Below are 19,084 nucleotides of genomic sequence, written 5' to 3'. Positions count from 1 at the left end.
CTGTGGGGCCAAGTGGCTAGTTCCAAACCCACGTCTAACTGCAACTGCATGCTGTGGTTCAGAGTGAACCATGGTTTGTGAAAAATGCTGGAGCAGATGTTAAGCATTATTAGCGGGGGGTGGGGTGGCGGAGGGGGGGGGCGTGGAGAATAAAACAAAATGGACATTCATGTGCAGAAATGGGGAAGGGAGCTGCAGAGAACTCCTCGTCTCCTAACCATGAGTAGCCGTGCAGCCAGCCAATGTTATATCTCCACCAGTCCTTAATTCATGATGCTCATCAATAAAAAATTCTGAGATCACAAGCTTTACAGTTCATCTTCCATTGTTTTTCCACCAAGTTCCTGAGCAGTTTGTTAAACCCTCCTTAACTTTGGAAGTTTGCCTAGCAGGATCAGGACCACCACGCCCTTCCATCATCGAGGGCTCTGTGTGTGTGTGTGTGTGTGTGTGTGTGTGTGTGTGTGTGTGCTGTTCACAACCTCCATTGCCTCTTGATAGCTCCTGAAAAGGCAGCCCCATTTTCTTTCCTCGGACAATCCAGGCCCAGCCACCCTGCTGGGGCCGGCTCTTTTTCCTTGTGAAAAGAATTAAGCTGGCTTGCTGCGTGCTGATTCTGAGAGTAGCCGAGTCGCTGGCTGATGATGGCAGGTTGCTCACAGTGGGTTGACCATTGTAGGCCATTCTGCCTTATTTCCAAGGGAGGCACCGCATTAACGGCGCATCTCTTCCCTAATTGGCTTCCTTGGGATTGACACGGCTCCCGATTGGTTTGCGGTGATGTCATGCTTCATTTTTCTCCAGCAAGCATTCTGATGCCCATTATCAGAGGCGTTTAAAAAACCCAACGATATATACTTAGTTTCCTTTTGTGCACATGGATGCTTAACAGGCCCACTGCCCCATGCGGTTGTGATTTTAATGAAAATAATTTTTTCAAAATCCATTCAACTTCGTATCGGATTGAGAGTCGCCACAGGGAGGGGCCCGCTAAATTTGCTTGGGTAATCCATCACTTGAGCATCAGTGGCTGGGCGAACACATTGTGGAAATTGTATTTCATTGTAAGAGGTGGGTGAAAGTCTTCATTCGGGAAGGACATCCAAAACACACATTACGTCAAACTGTGGCTCGTCGTGGGCTGTCAATCATGTTAAGCACCCAGCCCGAAGCAAGCCACATAGAGGGTTTCATCCAACTAAGCTCACATTCACAGCATAATTTAAAGTATATGATTACCACTTTAAACAGCCGTGGCTTCCCCTGAAGAATTCTGGAACTTGCAGTCTGTTAAGGGTGCTGAGAGCTGTTAGGTGACCCCACTACTCCCCCCACAGAACTACAATTCCCAGAGTTCCCTGTGAAGAGGGATTGATTGTTAAGCCACTCTGGGAATTGTAGTTCTGTGGGGGGAGTAGGGCGGGTCACCTAACAACTCTCAGCTCCCTTAACAAACTACAGCTCCCAGAATTCTGGGGAGGGGGTTGTTTAAACCAGTGTCATACTGCTTTAAATATATGTTGTGAATGCGGCCTAATGTCCCACTTAGAATAAACCAATTGAAATTATTGGTTTTATGTTAGTCACGGTCAGTATGTCTACTCAGACTAGGACTAGCATTGGGTACAACCCAGGCATACAATGAAAAAATGTGAGGTGAATTCTCTGTGTGTGTGTAAAAACATAGAAAGCTGCTTTATGTAGTCCATGGCCATTACTCCATTTAGCTCAGTCTTGTCTACACTGACTGGCAGATGCTGTCCAGGATTTGAGGCAGGAGTCTTTCCCCAGCCCTGCCTTTTGAAATAAGAGTATGTTCAGCCCACAATTTACATGGGCCTTACGTTCCTGGGATCATGCCTGAAACCCAAATTGAGTACAGTCGTGCCTTGATTCTCGAGCAGGATGTGTTCCAGCAGTCCGTTTGACATCCGGAACTGTTCGAAAACCAAGACGCGGCTTCGATTGGCTGCAGGAGTGTCCTGAAGACAATTGGAAGCCACAGAAGCCATGCTGGACATTCAGCTTCCAAAAATCTTTCGAAAACCGGAACACTCACTTCCGGTTTTTGATTGTTTGAGAGCCGAAACGTATGAGTTTCAAGGCGTTTGGCAACCAAGGTACGACTGTATAATCAAAACCTATTGGGTTCAGTGGTGGGTGGAATTGCCAAAGTCACTTTTCCTGGAACCACATGTCCTTTCCGCCCCTTAAAAAAAAAATCCACTCATATAAAACTGAATGTGCACAAATTAAATGTGCACAAGTTGCAGGCTTACTGTGAGGATGGAAGGATCCATCAATTTCACTTCTTGTTCTTTCTTATTTTTACAATCTTAAATTCAATCTTAAAGTTCTCCTTTAGCAATTTGCTTTTTTAAAAAGTCCTCATTTATTATCCTAATACATTTTTGGTTGCAGTCTTGCCTAATGTACTCTTTTGCGAAGCAATTTCTCCTCATTGTGCATTTTTGTATGCTCCCCCCCCCATTGCACCGTTATTGTTGTGGTTGTTGTTATTTATTAATTACCCGCCCTTCACCTAAGCTTTCCAGGGCAGCTTGCAACATGAAAACACATTATTAAAAACATTTTAAAATAGCTTATGATCACAAAAACAGGGTGTGTCCTCAAAATATACACCTCAAAAGCTGGGGTGAAGAGATGCGTTTTCAGCATTCTCCGGAAGAAGTGCAAATCTTGAAGAATGGCGGTGTCTCAGTTTGCATGTTGTTTATGAAAGCGCAAATTTGGGAAATTTGGCTCTGTTGGCTGGGGCCGATGGAAGTTGTGGTCCAACCACATTAGGGGAGTGCCATGTGGGTTAACCTTGCTTTAAGCTGCCTCAACGCTTTTTGTCCTTCCTCCTCCGTCTTTTTCTGCTCTTGACGGAGGCAGGCAACGTCAGCAGGAAAAGGTGCCTGTCTTTCTCTCCAAAGCAGCAGAATGTGATGTCTTAGAAAAGTTTTTCTTTTTAGTTTCTGAGATGAGCCCAACAGGGAGGAAAGCCACTTGTGTGACTCTTGCACGATCCTTCCCTTGATTTTCTCTTTTTAAAAGATTGTACAGCTATTCTCATCAGTGAACGAGCACCTCGGGGAGGGACAGCCTTTCCCGTTTTCTGTTCATCCGTCTCATCAACCTGCCTCCCTGACTTACCTTTTCCCCATTAACTCTTCCCTTCTGCGTCAGCTACAGGATTGCCAATTTCACCAAGGGCCGGCATAATCTTATTCTTTCCCTGTTTCCCTGATGGCTCTCATTTTGGGAGATGGGCTTGTCTCTGATGAGAAACATATTGCCATTTTAGGCTATTCTAGGGGGAACGAAAGTCTCCATAATTCATGCTTTTTGTGGCTGTCTTGTCTGTGTGATATATTCTTATCCCCATCCCTTCCTGCCCCTTGGCTTTATCCAGTTAGCTTTCCCCCAACGGCTTGCTGTCATCTATGATTTCACTTTGGGAATGTAGCTGGTTGCCGAACGAACTAATTAAAATTGGGGAAATGTGCCAGTCGACAGAAGCTCAGCCCCTCTCCCCTGTTGCAACCTGGTGGCCGGCGGAGGTGGGCATTGGGGTACCTCCCGACTGTCAGTATATTGTGGGTGTGTGGGTGTGTTCAGGCACATACTAGAACGTTAGGTTTGCACGTTCAAAGTGTTTTGAAGTGCTCTGTTGTCCTAATGCAAGAAATCTAGGTAAAGGTAAAGGGACCCCTGACCATTAGGTCCAGTCGTGACCGACTCTGGGGTTGCGGCGCTCATCTCGCTTTATTGGCTGAGGGAGTCGGCATACAACTTCCGGGTCATGTGTCCAGCATGGTGAACCAGAGCAGTGCACGGAAACGCTGTTTACCTTCCCGCTGGAGCGCTACCTATTTATCTACTTGCACTTTGACGTGCTTTCGAACTGCTAGGTTGGCAGGAGCAGGGACTGAGTAACAGCTCACCCTGTTGCGGGGATTCGAACCGCCGACCTTCTGATCGGCAAGTCCTAGGCTCTGTGGTTTAACCCACAGCACCACCCGCAGACTTTTTGTTGTTGGGAAATGCATTGGAAAGTGTGGGATGCAATGAAAATCCCATTATAATGCATTGAAAGGTGTGGATTGAACATATGACTAACGGGAAGATGTACAAGCGCTATAAGTGCAATTGAAGAACTGAGACACACGTTGCACTTTTGGTGGTTTAAATGCAAACTGTGCCCCTGCTTCTGACTCCGTCTCCTCTCTTGACTCTTCCAGCTGGTCCTGGCCGAGAGCTCCCATTCGGACGCCGGTTCCCAATGCACCGAGAGCCACACAGATCTTCCTCCTCCCATCGAGAGAACAGGAGGCATTGGAGACTCCCGCCCCCCTTCCTTTCAGTACGGCTGTTTAAAATATATGTATATGAATGTATTTATTAATGCTTTGCCGCAGAGTGATCTAGGTTCTGCCAAGCTTCTGCTATGGCTGAGAGGTGTACTTTTTTTCCAAAATAAAATTGGAGCTTCCCTTTACTCTTTTAAGCACAAAAAGGCTCTTTAAAAGAGAATATAAATCAATTGTGGGGAACTTGCAGCCTATGGCTTCCCCGTTTAGCCCACAAAGCCATTTTGGCCAGGCCATGGAAACCTGCCTATATCTGACATCATATAGGGTGACAACATCATCTGACATTATCTATGATGATGACATCATCTGACGGTATATATGATGACACCACCACCTGAGATTATATATGGTGATGACATCTGACATCATGTATGATGTCAAGTGTGGAGCAGGTAAAGAGATGTCTGGGCCAGGTCACAGGTCCCGCAACAGCCCTGCACACCCACCCTGAGGGACCAGCTGACATCCAGCTGGTCAGTGCTTGCAAAGCACCACCCACAGAGCCAGTCAAGCCCCAGTAATCAGCTGATAAATCAGCTGACACTGTTGTGTTGTCAGGAGATTGACAGGTGGAGGCGTTCCCTAACCCTGGTATAGACATAAGAATATCCCATCCTTTCAGAAGCCTTTCCTTCTTCATTTCTGCCTGAGCTCCTTATCTGTGTGAGCCTTCCTGACCGGCAGGTGATCTTTACTTGAGTTTGGATTATTCATTCCCTGCTGCTTTGCACACTAAATTTGTCCCTCCTCATCCCTACTAAGTCCAGCAACCTGTGGAGGGCCTCAGGTTCCTCTCTTCTTCCTTACAGGCAGAGTAAGAACAGATGCTTGGTTCTGGGGTGTTCTTGTATTGCATTAGCTGACTAGAAAAATCACCTGAGTGTCACCCCTTAGAAAACAAAACAGCCTTGCAGAACTGGAAAGTCAAGAGTGCACAGATTTTGTCCCTTCCTGGGCCATCTCTCCAGCTTTTGCTTTTTCTTCTCCTGGAAAGTGTCACAGCCACTTCTGTGCCTACTTTCTGCCGGCCTGGTGAGGGGCGGGGAAATGGAGGGCTGGTGTTACTGCTGCTGCTGCCAGGCCTTACTTCTATCCTCTCGTTCTCTTGCTGCCCCCTTGTGGCTCTCCCGTGTCCCAAGCGCCTGGGCAGCTGCCGTCATGTGATCAGCTGGTCTGACTCGTTCTTTGTCTCCCTCTCACAGTCTCTGTTTTCCTGGGAACACAGGAAGCTGCTGGACACCGAGTCAGGTCACTCAGTAGCTCACTGGTGTCTACACTGAACGGTAGCACCTCTCTCAGCTGTTCCCAGCTCTCCTTTGGGGATGGAAGCTGGGCTTTTCTGCATGCTACAGTTCTTCCCTTCAGATATGGGAACCTGGAAGCTGCTTTATACTGAGTCAGATCATTTTATTTTTTAATAATAATAATAATAATAATAATAATAATAATAATCCAGCTAGCTCAGTATTGTCTGGCAGCAGCTCTCCTGGGTTTGAGATAGAGGGCATTCCCAGCCCACCCTAGAGATGCTGGGGTTTGAACTTGGGTCCTTCCTCACGCAAAGCAGATCATCGAATTGTAGTGTTGTAGAGTTGGAAGGAACCATGAGGGTCATCTAGTCCAACCCCCTGCAACACAGGAAACTTTTTGCCCAACATGGGTCTTGAACCCATGACCTTGAGATTAAGAGTCTCGTGCACTACAGATTGAACTACTCTGTCACTGAGCTTCCCCCCAGGCTGATTTCTCCCTCCAGTAGCAGCTCTGTAGGCCACCTTGCTCATATTTTACATTGGAGGCACCAATGAATTCACGTTTTAGACCTTCTGCCTGCAAATCAATATTCTGTTCCATGCATAGGCTAACTCCGGCCTTCCAGATGTCTGGGACTACAATTCCCATCATCCCTAGCTAACGGACCAGTGGTCAGGGATGATGGGAATTGTAGTCCCAAACATCTGGAGGGCCGGAGTTTGCCTATGCCTATGCCTGTTCTATTCTATTCTACATTTCTATCCAGGAAGCTCAAAGTGGCATACTAGCTTCTCCCCTCTTCTCCATTTTGTCCTCACAGCAGCCTTGTGAGGTAGGTTAGTCTGAGAGATAAGAGCAGCCAGCCCGAGGTCACCCAGTGAGTTTCATGACTGAGTGAGTAGGGGATTTGAACTCTGGTTCTCCCAGGTTCCCATCTACGATTCTTAACCCTTGCACCAAACTGACTACACCAAACGGACTGAATTTTAGATCCGCCCTCTGCAAAAAGAAAAAAAAGAAATGCATTTGTTACCATTGTGAAAACTGAACTACTGCAAACCACTCGCCTTACCCCCACATTTTAGGGTTAGCTCACTCGCCTTACCCCCACATGTACCAAGTCTACAGGGCTAGCTGCCCAGTCCAGCCTGAAAACAACTTCTGGTCGCTAGATGGCTCTGCTGAGACAGATTGATTGCAGGGTTGGCACCAAGAGAACAACTCTGGTCTTTTTGCATGAGATGGGAAAACAGGGGCCATATCTGTAGGGGTTAGAAAGTCATTTTAGGACTGGGGGAGCTGCAGCATGCTGCATGCCTCGCAGGATATGTATTAAAATATGTTTGCCCGCCTATAAGAAACAGCTGCCGTTTTCTATCCACACCTGAGATGGCACTGTACAGGGAGGACTGTACCATATGCCCAACTGAATGCTTTTGAAACCGTTTTGGATCCAGTTGCAACAGACACGCAAAATGAACCCCGCTGGGGTTTTGGCAAAACAGTATATGGGCTTGTTGCAAATGCCGGTCACTTCTTGTGCTCTCTTTATTCCTACAGCCCAAACGCCGCAAGCAGCCGAGATGGACTGGACAACGAGACGGGGACAGAGTCCATCATCAGCCACAGGAGGGACCGACACCGGCGGAGGAACCGAGAGGGCCACGAAGACGGTAAGTTGGCGCTTCCTTGCTTTGTTCTCTTTGAGGGTCCCCTCGGTCGTTGTTGCCAGCTTCTTTTGCAGAGACTGACCTCAAATATTGGCTTGGGGATTTTGCAAAACACAAATGAATTGCACCACACCGGCAAGTATCACATAGCGTTCCGTGGGCTGCTTATTTGCACTGCCAAGGACGGGTCAGCTGATAAGCACATCACTGCCAGTGCTGCCTGGTTGGCGCTGACCCAGGACACGAACTTCTTGATGGCAGTTTTCTGTTTTGTGGAATGCCCAGTCAACCCAGTGAGGTGCGCCTGTCTCCCTCATTATTAACCTTTGGGAGGAATGAAGAAACATTCTAGTTCACTCAGGAATTTGACAATTGAGTGAATGGTTGGGAGATACTGGGTCTGTGTCCAGTGCTAGCCCTTCAAGACCCTTGAAGTTAATGGACACAACTAACTTGGGCCTATTAATTTAAACAGGCCTATTCGGAGTCAGACTCCGCTGGATACAACCCATTGATCTTAGCGGTCTTGAAATTATTAGCTAGGAGAGTGTGTTGTTGTTCTCAAACATTTTAAATGTGGCTTTATTTCATTTTTAACGGTATTGTTTTATGTGTTTGCCACCTTGGGCACCTTTGGGAGAAAGGAAGGCTTATAAATTATTATTATTATTATTATTATTAATAGAATGATATATTGCAAGTTCAGTTGTGCTATGGGGTGGGGGTGGGGAAAAGAGTTGCAGTGTATATGTGGTGCCCACAATAATCCCACTGGCCTGCAGATGCAACTATGTGCCCGAAAGGTTTGCAAGCCCTGATCTGCGTGCGGAAGCTTCCATTTTGCTTTACTTTCTTTCTTACGTTTATTCCCCACCTCTTCTCCAGGGAGCTCAGGGTGTGGCATGCACAGTTCTACCCCCTCCTCATTTTATCTTCACAACGACCCGGTGTGGTGGGTTAGGCCGAGAGGCAGTGGCTGGCCCAAGTTTGTACCTCCTTTCGTGGCTCAGTGAGGATTCGAACCCTGGTCCTCGTCCGGCACTCTAACCACTATGCCACACTGGCATTCCAGGGCAGAGAGCAGTGATTGTGGGAAGCATGTCTGATTCCCACCACAGTGCATTAAGAACTCTGCCCATGCACCTTTTATTCCCTCTCCAGTTTAAGTAGCAGATATTCTGCCTGTCACTCTGTCAGGACAGTAAGAGCTATTCAGCAGTGGAACGGACTCCCTCAGAAGGTGGTGGACTCTCCTTCCTTGGAGGTTTTTAAGCAGAGATTGGACGGCCATCTGCCAGGGATTCTTCAGCTGCGATTCCTGCCTTGAAGGAGGTTGGGACTGGATGACCCTTGGAGTCCCTTCCAGCTGTACAATTCTACAATTTGATCAGTGGAGCTAGCGAAAGGATTCCTGTGGCTGTGGTCCGTTGCGTTCTCAACCCTCTTCCCTGTTGTCCGTGTGTGCCGTCCTCTGAAATGCACACATTTGTGTTGACCTTCTGCTGCTTCACCTGCAAAGCAAGGTTCCCAACGACCGCTAACAAAAGATTTATTTTGTCCTCCCCCCGGCTTGGAGGGAAGTTGGCCTTTTGCAAAGCGGTTTCCAAAACGGAGCAGGTGGGAGGCTGGACAGCAGAGAAATAATTACACGGAGCTGGGGTGGGCAGGCAGATGGAGGGGGGAGTGATTGTGGGAAGTGTATGTCGTTGTGTCTCTGTCTCCCACCCTGTGCATTTTCCCTTTTCAGTTTAATTAGTAGATATTCTGTCTGTAGCCCTGTCTGCTTTTTTAACACTGCAAACGAGAGGCGCCTTTTCTCCCAGAGAGAGACTCTAGTGTGTGTATGTCCCGCCTCCTCTTGAAACAACATGGATGGTTACTGGTCGGAAAAATGAACCAGGTCCCGTTAAAAAGGGGGAGGGGGGCTTAATTAGGAGCATGGGAGGTCTATTCTTGGGACCCCTTCCTTGCTAGGACAAAGATTTCTTTTTCTTTTACCACTACCACCACTTCCGTTTGCTAAGGATGAGCAAGAAAAGAGGGACTCAGTTAGGGAGGTCATTAAGAGGAGGGGTTCCCCCCCCCCCGTTCGTGCTCAGAATGTTTTAGAGTCTCTGCTGTGTGGTGTGTTGTTCATTGTTTCCACCCCTTCCAAGTGTCAAGTGCTGACGTAATTGTTTGGATGCTGGCAGAATGGCCAGTTCTGTGGGAACCTAGGGAGCTGCCTTCTACTGAGTCAGGCCATTGGTTTGTTTATCTCAGTATTGCCTACACTGACTGGCAGCAGCTCTTCAGGGTTTCAGGCAGGGGACAGTCCCAGCCTTCTCTGGGACTGGGAAAGTGGAGTAATGCTCTATTATTACATCAATGCCCTGATGCTAAACACACACTCACTCTCTTGCTCCATTCTGGAGACCTCCAAGCAAGATCGTGGCGGAAAAGGCTCTCGTTGGCTATGCTCCAACTCCAGGATGCCTCTTGAGAAACCAGTTTTGCTGGTGAGCATCGGTGGGAGAGGGACATTGGCCGCTCTTCCAACTTGTGGGCTTTCCAGGGGCACCTGGTTGGGCTGCTGGAACAGTAGGCCTCTGGTCTGACCCAGCCAGGGCTCTTCTGTACTTTTGAGTCTTGGGTAGCACCTGCTATTCACAGGTATACTTTCTCTAAGTATGGAGGTTCCACTGGGATACCGTGGCTGATAGAGCTGCCTGCCATGACTTATCAAAGCGCTTGCCGCATCAGATCCAAGTTCCACCTTGCCCAGCATGCTGCTAGCAGCTGCCCTCTGACTTGTGGACACCTCTGCCTTCATTCCTCTATAAAGCCGGAGCATTAGACTGTCCTTCCTAATTAGGCGTCACTTGCCAAATGACTGGGGCTGTGTTTGGCGTCTTAATTAACTCGGATTGTCAGTTCAGAACAGAAACGCCTTCTTTGATTTCTCTCTGCCCTGGCCTCTCCGAGGTCCTACAGGATTCGCACTCAGAAGCATTTCCTTGACCCCCTCGGGCTGCCCCTGCTTCTTCCGTTAAAAGCGACAGAGGCTGTGGTTCGGCCCCAGGAGAGAAATGCCTTGCCTTAATTGTCACGGCGGATCGGAAGGCCCTTTTCTCTGAGAGCCCTGGCGGCCTTTTCCGTTCTCTGATGCTGAAGTGTGAGGTGATGAAGGTCAGGCGGCCGAGGAAAGCCTTGGTCATTATCGGGGAAATGTGACTGAAGTCCCCAATTGGTACGGGAGAAGTGGACGCCCCGGAGGCGGAATGATCGCCTGTCTTGCTTTGGAGGGTGGGAAATGTGATGGAGACATCCCTTGTCTTCACAAAATGAAGGGGCAGCGAAGAAGGCCAAAGGGGCCAAGAAGAAAGGCTGGTTGTGATTCCTCCCACCAGAGAATTTGCTCATTCGGAAGGAACAGTGTTTCAAGCCACTGCTGCAGGAGCTTGTGGAGCGGAGTGGTTCAAGGCCAAGCCCAAACCCTCTTTTTGCTCTCAGGCTCAAAAGGTGGTAGAGTGTCCTCCATCGGAGGTTTTTAAACCAGGCATAGGCAAACTCAGCCCTCCAGATGTTTTGGGACTACAACTCCCATCATCCCTGACCACTGGTCCTGTTAGCTAGGGATGATGGGAGATGTAGTCCCAAAACATCTGGAGGGCCGAGTTTGCATATGTCTATTTTATTTTTATTTTATTTTTTTGCGATTCCTGCATTGCAGGGGGTTGGACTAGACAACCCTTGGGAGAATCCCTCGCAACCCTACAACTCTATGATTCTAAGCTCGTCATGAGTGGCTTCAGGCCAGTCGCCACCCCTCATCCCAACCTGGCTTTCAGGGATATTTGTGAGGATGAGATGGGCAGTTTGAATCAGGAGAGTGGCCTGATCTGAATTGCTTCCCCAGCCATTGTGTTTCCCTTCCTGTCTGCCCTCTGGATCCTGGCTCCCCTCCATCCTACATGGCTGCTTGTGGGCATGCAAGCGGGCAGCAGTGGTGGCAGTTGCTGGGGAGTGAGCAGTGGCTTATGGCAACAGTGAACAATTTTATTTTATTTTAACACGAGGACCACATTTCATTGGGGGTTATCTGTTGGGGGGCCAGAGGGCAGGCTGCAGCTGATGAGAAGCCCGGGAAGCTGCCTTGTACCAAGTCTAACCAACCCACCCACCTAGCTCAGTGTGGTCTGCACTGACTGGCAGCGGCTCCCCAGGTTTTCATACGGGGGTCTCTCCCAGCCCTACCTGGAGGTGCCTTGAGTTGAGCACCTTCTGCATGCAAAGCGAGTACCCTAACCACAGCCCTTAAGACAAGTGAACATTGGAAGCTGCCTATCGCCCACCTAGCTCAGTGTTGTCTGCACTGACTGGCAGCTGCTTTCCAGGGTTTTTAGATGTGGGACATTCCCAGCATTACCTGGAGATGCTGGGGACTGAAGCCAGGACCTTCTGCACGCAAAGCAGGTGCTCTGTCTGCTTGCCCTGGCAGAGGGCAGAGCAAAGGCAGGCATAACCTGTTCTCTTTCTCTCTCTCTGGAGTGTGCCTTATCCGGTGACCCCCCCCAAAAACCTGGAGTTCCCCACTGCATCTCCACCTCGCTCTGCACCCTTCCAGCGTAGCCTAACCAGAAGACAACAAAGCTGTCTCCTCCCCTCGTCCTCTCACCCTTTCGTCTACTCTAAAGGACACCCATCTCAGACCTCCCCAGCTGCCCTCCATATCCTCCTAAGCTGTTAACATGGCCCAGCCAATCTCCCTGCTCTTAGCTATTTTCATCTCCCTTCATAATCCACCCCCCGCCAAACCCCTTCTGTTGCAGCCCTCTTGAGCAATTGACACACGCGGCCACGTTTTCCTCAAAGTGCCCAGAAACCAAATGTTGGGGTCCACAGTTGACTCCCTCACGGGCCCTGCGAAAAGTCACGGGATAGTAGACTGTGGATCCTTTTCATTAGCTGTGAGGTGGCAAGCCCAGGTTTGTAGGTGGTTGTCAGAGGACTACGACAAAAAACTGGAGCGGAAATCGCCGATGCTCTCATATTTGCCGCATGTCCGGAATGGATGAGTGCGAGTGGCATTTGCTGCTGCTGCTTCCCATGTGCGATATGTAATCAATACATTTCCCTCTGCCATTTGCACTGTGTTTCCTTTGCATTGAGATGAAAAGGGCGGAGTAACGTATAAAGAGGACACAACTTAGGTAGATTACATAAGTTACAAAATTTCAGAGTGGAAATTTTGCAGTGGAATATTTGAATTTATTATTACGGTCACAGACCAGTTCCGACTCACTTACAATATCAGAAAAATCATAAAACACAACGGGAATGCATTGAATTGCAATTGGGTTTAGCAGAGATAATTCAGATTTAACAGCAGTTAAAAATATACATTAAATCTTGATCACTAAAATATAACCTAGAATTATCATTTAAAACCTTAATCATTTTGGTAGTACAGCTTGTTCCCTAAGTTTTATGGCAGTCGCACAGAATTTGGCCACCCTTAGCGTGATCTCTACATCCTTGTCCTCTACCAGGAGTTTTAGACATTGGGGTTCGGACCCATTTTTCAGTGGAATAGAAAAACAGTGCTGTGTGCGAAAAATACAGAGCAGAACAGAAAACAATGCCTTCTGGCATCCCGAGGCCTGAACTTGATGGGGACCTGCAAGTTGTCCTAACTCTTGCATGGTTCTGCACGTTTCCAAGCATTCGCTCGTCCTATTCACACATTACCTTTTTAAAGTGTACATTAAAAAAGAAAAGAAAAGCACCAGCCACTTTGTTGGTCTGCTGCAATGAAAGGGTCTCGTGGCTCCTTATAAAGACCAGGACATTTTGTTTATAGCATTATATTTTGTGAGCCAAAGCCCGCTTTGATGGATGCATGTAACGGTATTTTCACTTGTAGCATCACAGAGCTGGAAGGGTGCCTCAGAAACCATTTAGTCCAACCTCCTGCACAGCACAAGAGTTAGCAGGTGCACAGTGGTTCAGTGTTAGAAGCTGGAATTGTGGGGCACCTGCCAAGAAGCCTCACATCCCAGCATGTGGCCCCACTGCTGACCCCTGGGGAATCATGGCCATTCCCTGCTACTCCTCCCTGTTCTTCATCTCTTCTCAGTTTGATGGCAAGTCATCTACTGTAGCCTAGGTTTTTACACGATGATTGTGGCAGGGTTGATATTTTGCTTGCTGTGCCTACTTCCGCTTGCTTATAATCCTGTGTGGTTTAGCATTAGGACATCTTTTATCTGCCTCGCTTTGTATGAAGGCCATGCATTGCCCATAGTCTCACTGCAGAAGACAACCGATCACATAACAAGCTTGTTCTTTGTGCAGCGTTTGCTTGGCTCGAAGGGAAATGACCTGTGGTGGGGACAGGTGAATCTTGTCACTTCTGGTTCCCCTCAGCTTCCCACTCTTCCAACCTTAAGTTCTTTTGGCCACATTTCTGCATCATTTTACAATTTAGTTATTTAAAAAAAACAGTTCCTCACAATTCCTTATGTTCTTTTTTTACTCCATTTTTTTAAAAAAAAAATTATTAAAGATTTACTTGTTTTACAGAAGTATGTGTAATGTTCCTTGTATTTTTTCCATGTAACATTTTTACAAATCAGTTTCATTTGTTGGGACATTGGGGGGGAAGGGGGGGGGAGATCGATGGGGGTGGGGTCAGGTGGCAACGTTTCTAAACCCTTATGTTTTTTTTTTTTAAAAAAAAACTCAGGAAAATTTACCAGCATTTCACCGTGCACTTATTTTATCCATGTTTTTGAAGCTGTTTTGCCTAACGGAGTGCATTTTTCTTTGCTGTTTTCATGGACAGACACCCCCACGTGTGATTCCTCCCCCATGTTTTTCTGGTCAGTGAACTGCGCTGCGAATTCCAGAGACGTGCGGATCGAGAAGGAGAGTTTTGTGTGCACAATTCAGTTTGCAGTGTGTTCTTTTACGTGTGTGTGTGTGTAAATTAGGTAGGCTCTCATGAAAACAACCGACCAAATTTCTTCCCCTGCCTCGGACCTGCGGTGGCCTGTGACGGACTCTGCCTGAAGAGAGCTATTCATTTTCTGGCGGCTGGCGAGCCAGGAAATGGTAGGGAACGTGGCCATTGGGAGACAGTTTTGCATAGCTCCCTCCTCATTGGCTTAACGCCGAGAGGGGGACGTGGCCTGCCAGAGGCAAATCTGCATATGCCGGCTGGGGTGTCTTAAGGTATCTCCCAGCACAGGGAGTCTGGGCCGGGGACTGGTTCAAAGAGACTTTCGAGGAATCTCAGCATGCGAAAGTTGTCCTCCATTCCGGATGAACAGGTACAATTTTGCTGTGTGGACGGAGGTGCTTCAGTTTTTTTGTCTGGAAGCTGCAATTTGGGAGGGATGAGAAGCCTCAGGGGCAATTTCCCCTCCTGCTTTCCCCCTTTGTCGCTCTTACAGACGAACAAGATCCTTGAAAGCTGAAATACTCGGTTTTAACTCTTGTCTAATCCCACAGAAGCTTATGTTTCCTGAAATCCAAAATCCAAGTGCTTTGGTTTGAACTGGGGCTTGAGGATTAAGCTGCCCTGCAAAGGGCTTTTTTTTTTTTTTAAACAGTTTGGGCAACTGTTTTGTTATTCTCAAGGAGCCAGATAACTCCTGCCTCCCTTCATAAAGGGGATCGCGGCAGTGGCTTAGCACAACTCAGGGGAGCTGAAATGCAATATCGCCCGAAAGGGAGGCAGCGTTCGCACGCAAGTGACTGAAGGCGCAAGCTGGATGGTGGCACATGCAGCTGCCAGCAATTTCCACAGATGTGGCGGTGCTTTTTCTAGAAGCCTTAAGGCTGGGGATCCCCTACTGCAGGGATACCCATTGTGGCACCCTCCAGGATGTTGCTGGACTGCCTCTCCCATCAACCCCCTACGCCCACAGCAAAGGCTGATAGAAATAGGGGCAGAATTCAATTTGGTTTGCCTGCAAATGTGAACATTTGCACTGTCTGAAGCGGTCTGCAAACCGAAAAGCGGCAGCCCTTCAAAATTAACACTTCTCCGAATTTTGCAATCCAGTTCTTAAGACTGAGTTTTGTGTACAAAAGTGTGTCTATTAAGGCAAAGTTTGAACCAGAAATGCATACGTTTGTGAGAACCGTACACACAAACATCTGCTACTTTGGAGGAAATTGCTTTGGAAACATCTATATATTAGGGGAACGCGCTTATAAACTTGCATGTTATTAGGGAAAATATGCTGGTGGGTTTTTGGAAAGAGTCTTTTTTAAAATGTACAAACTGAGGGGGTTGAATGTTGAGAATTGAACTTAAAAGCTTGGGGGAAATTAGAAAGTGGGAGAAAACCAAAATGACAGATTCACCCATCCCGTTTCGGAGAAGAGGGGAGCTGTACCCCAGCCCCATATGCCAGCCACTGCCTTGTGCCTTAACGATGGTCTGAAAATCTCATCTCATACAACTGTTTTGGCCTTCATACGGCAATTTTAAAAAATGCACACATTTCAGTAAAATCTCTCCACCAGCCCACCACTGTCCCATGCCTCCTATCACTATAATCCAGCACAGTTAGTTGTAAATAATCATGCAAATTTGAAATGGCTTAGGGATGAAGAGCCTTTATCCTGTGCATCCCAGGATCCCAGACTTTAAAAGGATTTGGGGGGATGCTGGGAATAATTACAAAAATGAAAGTGACCCCTTTCATAATGACCCCCCTCTATTTGTGGCTGCAAAGTGTTTTATTCGTGTTTTATTTTCTGCAGCTTCGGGGAAGATCCGGCGCTTGGCGGTAGACTTTGTTCCCTGCGTGAAATACCTTCTTGGGATTCCCTCCAGGAGGAAAGAGGCTTCCTGATCTCTCTGAGCGTGCTTTGCACAGTCTCTGAGTCTCTTTGGTGTGGAGTTTTGCTTAATGCTTCAGCTGGGTTGCTGAAGATCTCTACGTGGTCTCCTCCTCCTAAATACATCTGGGATAGCTTTGTTCAGAGCGTTTGGCTTCTCTTCTTTAAACGTACACAGGCTATGAGCTGAGAGGTTGACACCTCAACGTGTTGTGGTTGCTGCAGATTTGCTGGTTTTTTTGCATTGGGTGGTGCATGGCACAACGGGTACTCCTTCTGCCCAAGATGGTGACTTCTGCGTTTTGGGAATGTTTGGGCCGTGGTCGGCCGCGGCAGGATGGACCCCGTGTGGTGCCACAGCTGCGTCCATGCTCCCCTCTGAGACCCGCCAGCAGCAGGAAACACTCTCCCCCCTGGGGCTGTCGCCTTCTGAGGCCAATCAAATGCTACCCAGAAGCTCCACCTCCTGTACATCACTGTAGGTATCGGGCTTGTTAAGAACTGCTTCCAGGGTGGGGGGGAGTGCCAACCACTTGCATGTGGTTCTGTCTTCCAAAAGGAGTTTCCATTGATGCATTGATGCGACTGCTGCAACCTTGGCTTGCAAAAATCAGCTGCGCACACACTCACATCCCTTCCCCTTTCCAGATGATGGTTAAGTCCAAAGAGCTCTCTAACTACAGTGCAATGATTTAAAAAAAAAAAATACTCTTTAATGCTAACCCAGTCTATGAAATGGAATTGGCAGGAGATTCAGGATAAGGAAGACTACAGGTCCGTGCTGGAGCATCTGTTTTAAATGCAGGCTGTTCAATGTTCAATCCCTGGCATTTCCTGGTAGGACTGGGGAAGGCTCCTTGTCTGAAACCCTGGAGAACCAGACAATACCTAACTTAGATAGACCCAGCGGTCTGACTCAGTGTACGTTCCTATATCTTAAGGGAAAGGCTGTAGCTCAGTGGTACAATAGCTGCTTTGCATGCAGAAGGTCCCCAATAGCATCTTCAAGTAGGGCTGGGAGAGACTCCCTGCCTTGAAAACCCTGGGGAGCTGCTGCCAATCAGTGTAGACCCAGGGGTAGGCAACCTAAGGCCCGGGGGCCGGATGCAGCCCAATCATCTTCTCAATCCGGCCCACGGTTGGTCCGGGAATCAGCATGTTTTACATGAGTAGAATGTGTGCTTTTATTTAAAATGCATCTCTGGGTTATTTGTGGGGCATAGGAATTGGTTCATTTTCTTTTCATAATATAGTCCAGCCCACCACAAGGTCTGAGGGACGGTGGACCGACCCACGACGGAAAAAGGTTGCTGAGCCCTCATTTAAACATTTCAGTGTAGTATACCACATGATGGAATCAGCATGTTTTACATGAGTAGAATGTGTGTTTTTATTTAAAATGCATCTCTGGGTTATTTGTGGGGCCTGCCTGGTGTTTTTACATGAGTAGAATGTGTCCTTTTATTTAAAAGGCATCTCTTGGGTTATTTGTGGGGCATAGGAATTTGTTCATTATTATTTTTTCATAATATAGTCCGGCCCACCACATGGTCTGAGGCACGGTGGACTGGCCCACAGCTGGAAAAGTTTGCTGACCCCTGGTGTAGACAGTACAGTGGTACCTCGGGTTACATACGCTTCAGGTTACAGACTCCGCTAACCCAGAAATAGTACCTCAGGTTAAGAATGTTGCCTCAGGATGAGAACAAAAATTGTGCTCCGGCAGCACGGCAGCAGCAGGAGACCCCATTAGCTAAAGTGGTGCTTCAGGTTAAGAACAGTTTCAGGTTAAGAACGGACCTCCGGAACGAATTAAGTACTTAACCCGAGGTACCACTGTACTTAGCTAGGTGGACCCTGCAGAAGGCAGCTTCCCTATGGCAGAAAAAAGGAAGTACTTGCTAGTGATGCAGCGCATGACTGATGCATGGAACTTGCTCCCACAAGACGTGGCGACAGATGGCTTTGAAGGGGGATTTAGGCAGAATCCTGTAGGATGTCTTGCTGTTGTCTGTTAGCCATGAGGGCTGAATTGAGCCTCCAAGTTCAGAGGCAGTCTACCACTGAATAATCACAGCAGCCAGGGAGCAAGAACGTGGGCAGGAAGTTTTCTTCAGGATCTGCCTTCAGACTTCCCAGAAACAACTGCTTGGTCAATGCGGGGAAACAGAATGTTGGACTATGCAGAGGCTTGGCTTCATCCATCAGAGCCACTTTTATTTTATTTTTTTAATCAAGATTTATATACAGCTTGATTGTAAATAGAACCACCAAGCAGTTTATATATAAAAGCTGATATCAGGTATTTTTTTAAAAAACATCTACCGTATTTTTCGCTCTATAAGATGCACCAGACAACAAGACGCACTTAGTTTTTGGAGGAGGAAAACAAGAAAAAAAAATATTCTGAATCTCAGAAGCCAGAACAGCAAGAGGGATCGCTGTGCAGTGAAAGCAGCAATCCCTCTTGCTGTTCTGGCTTCTGTGATGGCTGTGCAGCCTGCATTCGCTCCATAAGATGCACACACATTTCCCCTTACTTTTTAGGAGGGAAAAAGTGAGTCTTATAGAGCAAAAAATACAGTAAGTGCAATTTAAATCTATAATAAGCTAAAATCAGGTTAAAGCATATGCCACCTCTGAACACGTGGCTGGGCTTGCTCAACCAAAACTGTTTTAAGCAGGTGCCGAAAAGAGTATACCGGAGGCACTGATGTCAATAGGCAGGGAGTTCCAAAGGGTTAGGTGCTGTCACACTGCAAGGTTGATTTCTTACCAGTGCAGAGCAGATTTCATATAGCACCTGTAACAGTATCAGTTCATCAGATTGAAGTGATCGAGTGGGCAAGGGGATCCCGCAAGGGAAGTTTGCCAGCTGCACCCTGGAGGAATCCCTCCCTTCCCGCAGAGCCTCGCCATCTTCTGCTTACACAGTCCTGCTTCCCT

The 19,084-nt window shown here is 47.7% G+C and overlaps 1 protein-coding gene across 4 annotated transcripts in view; it reads left to right on the top strand.

The window, feature by feature from the left end:
* The window catches only part of DVL1 (dishevelled segment polarity protein 1), a 129,955-nt gene that overhangs the window by 42,893 nt on the left and 67,978 nt on the right, over positions 1–19,084 (top strand). For all 4 annotated transcript variants that reach the window (XR_014551628.1, XM_083628679.1, XM_083628680.1 and 1 more), the window contains exons 3-4: positions 4,248–4,369; positions 7,194–7,306. Coding sequence is in view for 3 of the 4 variants with exons in the window: in XM_083628679.1 (XP_083484805.1) it covers positions 4,248–4,369; positions 7,194–7,306 (235 nt within the window). In the remaining variant the exon portion in view is untranslated. The remainder of the gene's footprint in view (positions 1–4,247; positions 4,370–7,193; positions 7,307–19,084) is intronic.

Source organism: Podarcis filfolensis (genome assembly GCF_964270895.1).
Source record: "Podarcis filfolensis genome assembly, chromosome: 8".
In the NCBI taxonomy this organism is placed as follows: domain Eukaryota; kingdom Metazoa; phylum Chordata; class Lepidosauria; order Squamata; family Lacertidae; genus Podarcis; species Podarcis filfolensis.
The sequence above is the reverse complement of the archived record's forward strand: the minus strand, read 5'-3'. Positions and strand labels throughout refer to the sequence as shown.